The 9,835-nt window shown below is 38.1% G+C and overlaps 1 protein-coding gene across 6 annotated transcripts; it reads right to left on the bottom strand.

The window, feature by feature from the left end:
• Positions 1 to 1,859: 1,859 nt before the first annotated feature.
• Positions 1,860 to 6,513, bottom strand: LOC120344801 (small ribosomal subunit protein bS1m-like). Of its 6 annotated transcripts, none has more exons than XM_078112824.1 (7): positions 5,831 to 5,987; positions 5,640 to 5,746; positions 4,717 to 5,069; positions 4,096 to 4,209; positions 3,562 to 3,698; positions 2,876 to 2,956; positions 1,860 to 2,385 (listed from the first exon to the last, which is right to left on the bottom strand). In XM_078112824.1, the coding sequence occupies exons 3-7, from the start codon at positions 4,957 to 4,959 to the stop codon at positions 2,358 to 2,360; spliced, it is 603 nt and encodes a 200-aa protein (XP_077968950.1). In that variant the 5' UTR covers positions 4,960 to 5,069; positions 5,640 to 5,746; positions 5,831 to 5,987; the 3' UTR covers positions 1,860 to 2,357. The 6 variants fall into 6 exon arrangements, with proteins under 6 accessions (XP_077968950.1, XP_077968951.1, XP_077968947.1 ...); XM_078112825.1 differs by having other exon boundaries at positions 1,860 to 2,386; positions 2,882 to 2,956; XM_078112821.1 differs by lacking the exons at positions 1,860 to 2,385; positions 5,831 to 5,987 and adding an exon at positions 6,495 to 6,513 and having other exon boundaries at positions 2,757 to 2,956.
• Between the last annotated feature and the right edge of the window lie 3,322 nt (positions 6,514 to 9,835).

The following is a 9,835-nucleotide window of genomic DNA, read 5'->3' as shown; positions in this document are numbered from 1 at the left end:
ATGGTCGAAGTAAATTCCCAAATTTTTATTATTGAAGCCATATTTGACATATATATACAGTGGCGTAGCAAGACTTTCGTGGGCCCTCCCGCAAAAATATTTCGTGGAAATGACCCTAAAAACTTCCGGACATAAGCTAAAACAACGCTTTTTTTATTTCGTCAAAAAGCATAACATGTCGCTACTAAAAGGCAATGGTAACTTAAAATTTGCCGTTTATCTTGGTTACTTCAAGTTTTTTCATACGTGCTTCCTCTTCTGCCCTTACTCTGCGTTTCTGTGCGCAACTGAGAGGTTTTGCTTTCGAAATCATTCTGACAGCCTTCGTAATTTTGCCGGTGCGACCAAACCACAGGACGTCGAAAATCGACGACTCCCTGGCTTTGTCACGTAACAAAACGATTTGAGCAGAACTAACACCAACGTTATAAGATGTGCATTACTGGTTTTGCAATGCAGCTTTTGGTTTTGCGGCTTGAATTTCTAAATTCTAACCGCTTGGGCCCCTTTGCGCTGTGGGCCCTCCCGCGACCGCGGGGGTGGATGCTACGCCACTGTATATATATATATATATATATATACACGACTCTTTTCTGTAGTGAGTTATTGATGAAGGCTGTTTTTTTTATTGTGTGTGAACCCTCAGCAAATCTGCCTGAGTGATGTATTCTAGGTTTTCAGTAATTTATGTGTCTGGAGGACTCAATACAAAAAGAAAGTTACATACAATTTTATATCTTCTAGGTATTCGAGATTCTGAAATCATCAGGTATTCGAAAATGCCCAGTTCTACTGGTAACCGAACGAGAGGCATATGATAAAACCGTCTTTTCTCTACCCCGGGATAAATGTATGTGAATTCTATTTTTAGCAAAGGCGCCGCACCGATAGCAATGGAAACAAATACAAAATATATTTCGTTCTGCTACCGTCGTGGCCCATTCAAAATTCGCAGAGCGCATTATAGGAGATATTAAGGCGCATATTCCAGCGACAAGCAAAAAGTACATACTTCTCTCTCTTATTATCCCACTTCCCCACACACCACGTTCTGAAACCAAAGAGACGCTTTGTCACGTGGACCCTACCAAGAGCACAAACTCATTCTCCCGTCAGTCTTGTATATAGATAGTTGTGCTGTTACCATCATAGTTGCATAAAAATCACGCTTATGTATACCGCGCATACCGGTCCGGCATGTTATCAGAGCACTAGCACACCATTTAAGCATTGTTATTAACACATGCGATCAAGTCAAAATAACGGTTTATTCATCATATTACTGTTTCGGTAGTCATTTTCACTAAAATCATCCACAGCGAATAGCGACCTCTTGCAATAGGATAGGATAGGATTTACATATTTATCCCGGGGGAGAGGAAAGCCGATAAGACGGCTTATCCATATGGCGAACCACGGCCTCTCGTCCGGTTACCATTCCAAGTCGGGTATGGGATTAGTTATATATTGTTTGTTTCCGGAAGCATGGACTTGGTGGTGGAGGAAGCCGTAACCGACCAGCGGTTACGTGAACCACCCAACGACGGCGAGGAGTCCAGCAATCCTCTCGCACATAACCATCCCTGCATGGGATTCGAACCTGCGAACCCACGCAGAGTAATTAGAGGTGCGGTGGCGAGCGTATTCCTAACGCTTAGCCCTGTTGAGCCACACCGCCGCGCCAGCCACACCGCCGCGCCAGCCACACCGCCAGCTAGCCTAATAACTTAGGCTAGCTGGAACACTGAGAGGGTGTCGGGGCTTTGGCCTTCATACTCTAGCTTGCGACAAAGAATTTTTTCCATGTTTTCAGTTGTTATTAATCAATATCTTAAAACCTACAGGTGGAACAAAAAATCCAAGGTCGCTAGGGTAAAGCTATGTTGCAGTAAGTTGTTCGAATAATGAACTGCAAATTCAAATAACAAATGCTGCGACACACATTCAAAATAACAGAAATGCAAAAAAGACAGTAAAAAATAAGAGCGAGCTGTGAGATTTAAATTGCTCAGGAGTGTTTTTGCTCACTAAGATGGGACCATCAGATCATGAATTACCAAAACATGACAGAAAACTTCCAAATATTAAGAGTGACTTCCTGATTCCGCACAATGTGTCACGTATATCTTTTTATATAGAATCGATTGTCTAGGAAAGCAGTAAAATACGATTTGGATTGAATCACGTTTTTGCATAATTATCTTTTTATTATTAGATTTAATAAATCTGATCAATCTAAGCTGGTTTGCTTGCAATCAAACAAGATAGACCGGCTAGCAGAGGGCTGTATCATGAGGCAAACAAACCGCGGCCGGTCGAGCCGATTTTTGACGAAGCGCCAAACACTACTTTTGCACTCAATTAACATCCACGGGGTTAGGACCTGCAATGTCAAGATAAATCATGTCAAACAAGCGCTTTTGGAAAAGGGGGCAAATGTAGCTTGTTTATTGGTTAATATTCGAACAATAACTTTGTCGAGAATTCGACCGTAAATTTCATGCAAGATTGTTCATCGGGAATAGAAAATTCAAAATAACCACTAATGATTTGATACTCCATGAGAACATAAGCAATTTAAACACCGACTGGTGATGGAGGTATGGCAATGCAAAGTGTGGAGGCTGTATCAAACATCAACATTTTATCCCAAGTCGCTTACCTATTAGCGTAAACAGATGAGCCTCGGATATGTTCCACACAGCCACTGTATCAGCTTACCCAAACCCAACATTTTACCCAATGAATTTCATGTGTGCCATAACCAGATTTTATGAAAATGAGAAGATCATAAAGATTTTTTTTTTTATTAAACTATGGTTAATCCTCTTTGTATTCAAATTCATATCCCCCCTTATCACTATGCATCTTAACTTTCCTGGAAACCTTTGGTTCCACTTTGAAGATTCTAGCCTCTGATTCTAGTAATGTAATATCTTTTGTAGCTCCAAGAAACCTGAATAGGTGAAACAAAAAATTTAGTCTTAAGAGAATAAAATACAGTAGCTGGTACGCAAGAATGGTACTTCTGAGCAAGCGGTTGATTTAAACACACTTCTTTGAGGTGTATGAAATTCAATATGACATGTTCCAAGAACAGTTTGAAAGTTTTAAAGCCAATGATTACATAAAGGATTTCAAGGCAAATGAGCTAACTTTCCAAACATTTTAAATTGGTAAAGGCAACTATCTGACAAAATATATTATTCACAAATAATACATGGCACTGGCAGTTAAAAAAAAGACTGAAAAAGTTTTACTGGACGTTTATGAACACCTGAAAAACATATCCAGTTTGCAATACTTCTGACTCTATACTTAGAAATAATTAGACTCCAGCTCTAGATTTTAGCAAAGCAAAATGTTTAATAAGAAAATGATTTGTTTGCAATACTTTTAGTTTCGACTAGTCTAATCATTCTCAGTGCTGGTTTCGAAGCAAATGCACAAAAGAAAGATGTTGATACAAATAGAGTCTAGGTCAGTGTTTTAAAAGCGAGATCTTTGCCCAGAGTGCGGGTATCATTTTGCGGAGAGAAAAATATATTCAACAATATTAACCTTGCAGACAATTCCCAGTCCAATAATTTAATTTGCACAGTGCTTCCAGGACCAACATCACTCGGACTATCCCTGGGCTTTTTGCAGACACATAAAAACTTTCCACCATAATCAATAAAAAGGTTGTCGTCTAACACCTGAATTCATAAAAATATTAGGATACAAAAATATTAGATGACAAAAATGAGATCGGCGCTATAAACAATTTTGTTGAGGACTAGCAGAATTCCTATTTATTTATCATGTGTATCGATTTTCAAAATAATTTACATCTGTGCAACACTATGTAACAAAATTGGACTTGTGATAACATGAATCTAAAAAATTGCTGATATAACCTTCCATCAATGGTTAATATCCGATGGGTTTCACATTAAATATATAAGATAGTTGTTTCGCTATTATATGAAATAAATAAACAGGTTGATAACAAATTTGATCGAATCATGCACTTATATAATTAGATTGAAATTATTTCGCTTTCAGGACATCACAATCACTCCATAACTTCGTAGTACATGAGATGAAGCTTACCTCAACAACTCTTCCATATAACTGTTTCCCTTGAAAATCACCCAGACTTATAAATGGAGAATACCGAAGTAATGTTGCAAAAGAGGCTGTTTTTGTATCTATTTCTTTTGGTACCTAAAAATACCTCAAATCTGAGAAAGTCATGTAAACTGAAAAAAATTTCAGATTAATTTCGCAGATGCAAATTTCACTCCTTTGCAATCTCTTAGCATCTATGTTCATCCAGGAGTGTTTATAACAAGAAATAAGGATTAAAAGGGACGGATGTATAATCATATATATGAATAATAAAAAGATAAAAAATTTCCAACATGGAAAGCAAAAAAAACAAATCATTGAAATTGGTTTTTATAGAATTCATTAAACTTGGTCATTGCGATCATTTAAAATAAGCTGTGCAAAAATCAGTTGTAAACCAATAACTAAATTCAATTTTTAAATGAGTTATCATACCTAATACGAAGAATAAGGAGTGGGTTCAAAGAAGTGAATCTTACTAAATAGGATCCTTTAGATATTGATAGCAAGCATAGGACATCTGACTAAATGAATCCTAAATTTATATCCCCTAAAATACATAAAAAAGCCAATAGACTGACAAATAATACATTGAAGAAAAACCTTGTGTGTTGAGATCAGATTTAAATCTTCCTTGATTTTTTCCTGTTCTTCAAACGCTTTGGCAAAACTCGTTGATCCAGCATCTGTCATAGAATAACTTCTTTCGCGTATTTTTGACGTTGGGACAAGTAATTGTTTTGAGTTTATTAAATTTGAAGTACACATTGGATATGGTGATAAAGTTTTTGCTGCACAACGTCGAAGTAATGCGCAACACCATACAAAGGATTTTGTAGACGTCATCTCAGTATTTTCACATCAATACACAGAATCTTGAGACGGTGGTTTCTTCACTTTTTTTTATTCTGGATCTGTCTGGCACAAGAACTTTATCATTCCCAAATGAACTGTACCTTAATTAAATTGAAGTATAAATTATTGCTATCCTGGAATTTAGTTAGCTATGCAGACGCTGTTACATTTTGTGACAAATAATGAAAACATACATAAATTTGGGTCTAGTTTAGTTCAGTACCACAAGTACTTCCAGTGGGCGTAGCATAACGAATTTAGCATATGTTATTCCTAACCCCCACCTGACTATGCCATCCCAAAATTACGTCACTATGACATCACCATCACGTCATAGGCTTTGCCAAATTATAATTACGATCGCCCGAAATGGCATCTGCACCGCCGATAACGAATTCGCTAAAGCCGGCGATTTATCTCCTATCGTGATCGTTGTGACGAGAAACAAGAAAAATAGCTTGCTCGATTTCGGGTGATGGTCTGCGCATTTTGGACGACCATCCTCATACTTTGGTGGGCCTTATTACGCCACTGTGACGTCGAAATGACATAATTTTTCGGTGACGTAGTCGGGTGAGGGTTAGGATTAACATATGCAAAGAATTGTTGAGCCAGGTCAACTAGAAGTGTATGTGGTACTAAACTATATCGGACCCATAAATTTCTCATACCTGACAGAATTGGAATACTCAAGATAATTTTCTGGTTTCAGTACTCCTGATTTCTTTGTAGTTTGCTGCGATTTCCAAATCAAAAGTGATGTATCTTGATATCTAGTCTACAAAGAAAATAAAAAAAATTGTAGATGCTCCTAATTTGCTATTACGGTACAGTATTAGTCATCAACATCATTCAACCGTACCGGTAGTAGGTTTAAGATTTTTAAATGCAGAAATGTACAACGTTAGATCTGATGTGCAGGAAATTACCGGTAGACTCTAGCACAAATTCACATTCCCGTCTTCAATGTTGATAATTACTAACTCTTTTATATTGCTTTCACGAGACGAATAAACATCCGTACCGTACGGTATCCCGGTACCGGTACATACATACTGACATACACATTACCGGTACAGCATTACAGGTACGGTACGGTACCTCTATATGATGTAACTCTTTGGCAGTGAGCTGTAGCGTACTTTCGTTTCGTTCATCGGATTCGTTCATTCAAATCAAGAAAGCGTCGTGACAGAAACAAGATGCATCGCACCTTAAGGTGGCTACGGTAGGCTACCGTAATAACCGTATATTGAAAAATGGCGCTAGCCAAGACTACAACCAGAAAATCAACATTATTTTTGCCACAGCAACGAACCGAAGATCATAGACATTCGTAAAAATTAATGTTCCCAATATCAGTATTGTAAAAACGCGGAGCGTGAATAATAATGACAGAGATAACAAGATAAGAAATGATTGAGGACAGAAAATAAAATTGAACAAAATCTATACGGTAATAAAGCTTCAGAAGACCAAAAATTAAAGTGAAATGATGGAAACAGAGAAGGCGCGTGTTTACTCACCTATACGAAAAATACGTAGTGAAAACACATCCACTCTCTATCACACATATAAAATTTGAAACAAAAACGTCCATTTGGCTCCTGTCAGTTGCAAGTCGGATTATACATTTCCGTTTTGTTTGGCTGTTGAAAATGATTATTTCGTATTGTTCCGTTGGCTGTACGTATAGTATAGACAGCGAAATGGATCTTCAGTTGTATTCCACTGATTTCAAAAGATCCGGAACGTCGCGCAATGTGGATATCATCTACGGTATTGCCTATTGGCAGAATTGCTTGGTGTCAAGTTCAGAAGCCATCTCACTTGTGTTTCACTGTTTGCGGACAGCACTTCGTTGATGGTGAGTGATAATGTGGTGATAGTGTGCCGTTATCAAATTCTTTAAATATTCACAAGCTCCCTCATTTCAATGGAAAGCAGATGACAAACTACTGTTATTAGTAGGCCTAGGCGTGGGCCTACTTGCAGTTGCAGACTTGACTTGTGTAAGACAGTACGGAATTAATAATCAATTGCTATAAGTTATTGTTTCCCTAATTAGCAGGTAATCTATTGCCAAGTGTGAAAGGTTGAATAGATAACTAAAATTTAACACCAGTGGTCAGGCAAAAAATAACCAGAATTCAATTGAATTCGCCATCTAGGAATACGCTCACCACCGCATCTCTGATCACCCTGGTAGTTTCACAGGTTTCAATCCCATGCGGGGATAGTTATGTGCGAGGGGATTGCAGCTCTACTCCCATCGAGGGTGGTTCACATGACCGCTGATCGGTTACGACAATTCCCCACCATCCAAGTTCATGCTTCTGAAAACAAATAACTGGCTCCCCCCCAGATAAATCCTATCCTAATGGTGCTTGTACAACTGATCCAAAATGTCTTTTTATTGTCATTGGTAAAAAAGATATGCTACCCGGAATCAAATTCATTTACGACTAGTGGCTGTGGTGGGATATGGACATAAATTTCACACTCCTTGATCGTTAGATTTTATGAAAACTCTGTACCCATTATCTTACAGATATGGGTGCGACCATGGAATAGATGGATGGCAAAGTATAAGTTACAACAAGACCACAGTGGCACAAGACCTCAGCTTGCGTGACTTGATAATACATTCTCAGTATCCATTTATTGATGCTTATCGTAATGACAAAGTAACTTGTGATTACTGTGGATTGGTGGAGATAAAGTGTCTATTGTGCTTGAACGAAAGCAACTTCAATACGACCCATTCAAGAATTTTTTGTTTTGTTTTGGTGGGTCTGATAGTGAAGGTTTCAGTCTAAAGTTGGACACCGATACTATAACCAAATACAGTTGCCAATGAAACTTAGCGAGGCGTAATATTGCGACTTTGTGATCTGAAAGAAAATTCTGATGGGTAGCCGGCTAGCCGCAACCCTTTGTTTAAAGAATATTATGAGATATGACATAAGAGTCTAAACTTTTATTTGAGAGGGGTGTGACCCAAGCTAATTTGCAAATGGTATTCATGGTACCAAATGTATCACACACTTTACAGTAATTATAAATTATATTTGAAAAATAAAGCACATCAAAAATGTTTTTTCAAAAAACAATTGGTTTTATCTGCAGATACTAGGTTGATATTGAGATTGACCATTTCAATGCTAAATTTTCTTTAGTCAAAAGGCACACTTGATTTGCAAAGATTTGTGAATGCGAACAGTACACTAATTTGTCTAATGTTTCGATTCCATAGGCAGGAGGTTGTGGATCGGTGCTGCTCAGGATGGGATATTTTTGCCTATAAATGCATATTACGTGTTTCACCTGAATCCATCGTGCTCAGATTTGACTGTTTTCAAGGTCTGAAGGCTCCAACAGCCTAATTTTATCGGTACACAAGAGAATTTTCAGTGTGGCATGCATGAGTCAGTTGGAGTCACTGACCTCAAGATATCTATAAGCAAGGATAAGATAACCTGGAAGTAACATTCCATAATTTAGAGTAAAAAATGTATCTGCCTCCACAGCCCTTTTAAATGGAAGATATGATGCCTCGGGGGTAATTTTTTATCAAATATTTTACAGTATTATGGTTCTAGTGAAAAGGGGTGTAGGCGGCTTCTTTTAAAGTGTGGTAGGTCTAGTCGAAAGGCACATTGAATGTTTATGCTAACAACTGCAAAGTAATATTGCAACGCATACAAGTTAACAGAATTTGTTGAAATGGTCCTGCCTTTTGCCTTTCTTCAAAATCCCCCTTTTTCTAACTATTCTCTTCCTCTCTGGAGATGGCGAAAATTCAAATATCGATGGGACATATAAGCAGCTGATAATGGGTTATCTTCTCTTTTTCCTGAAAATAAATTAAACACTAATCATCATTTGACAGTGCCAAGTTTGTGTATCAGATCAGTGATAAATCACCTGCTAACTAATAAAACAATCAGACAACACCTTCTGACCATTAATGAAGATTTCTTTCAATTTAAAACGCAACTATGCCTACCAATGTGGGTAGTTTTTAGGATTTATCTGTGGTTGGGGACAGATTGCAAGGGGCAACATCGTACGATTACCATTCTATGTCGGGAATAGTTAGCCAGTTATTTGTTTTAGAAGCATGGACTTGATGGTGGGGGATCTCGTAATCGACCAGCGGTCGTGTGAACCACCCTCAGTGGCAGGAGAGCTGCAATCGCCTCGCACATAACTACGCCCGCATGGGATTGAAACCTGTGAAACTCCCAGGGGAATCAGAGATTCGGTGGCGAGCGTATTCTTAAATGGAGAATTCAATTGAATTCTAGTTATTTTTTGGCGTTAAGCACTGGCGTTAAACTTTAGTTATCTATTCAACTTTTTACACTTACTAATAGATTACCTGCTAACTAGGGAAACAATACCTAATGGCAATTATTGATTATTACCTTACACGAGTCAAGTCTGCAAGTAGGCCTACGCCTAGGCCTACCAATAACAGTAGTTTGTCATCTGCTTTCCATTGAAATGAGGGAGCTTATGAATATTTTGAAAAAATGATAACGGCACATTATGACTCACCATCAACGACGTGCTGTCCGCAAACAGTGAAACACAAGTGAGATGGCTTCTGGACTTGACACCAAGCAGTCCTGCCATTCTGCCAATAGATAATATCCACATTGCGCGACGTTCCGGATCTTTTGAAAACGGTGGAATATAACTGAATATCCATTTCGTTGTTTATACTATACGTACAGCCAGCGGAACAATACGAAATAACCATTTTCAACAGCCAAACAAAGCGGAAACGTAAAATCCGACTTGCAACTGACAGGAGCCAAATGGACGTTTTGTTTTATTGCCGTCCAGTAAACAAGGTCAC

This window comes from Styela clava, chromosome 5, assembly GCF_964204865.1.
Source record: "Styela clava chromosome 5, kaStyClav1.hap1.2, whole genome shotgun sequence".
Lineage (NCBI taxonomy): Eukaryota > Metazoa > Chordata > Ascidiacea > Stolidobranchia > Styelidae > Styela > Styela clava.
Note: the sequence above shows the minus strand (reverse complement) of the source record. Positions and strands in the feature narration are given on the sequence as shown.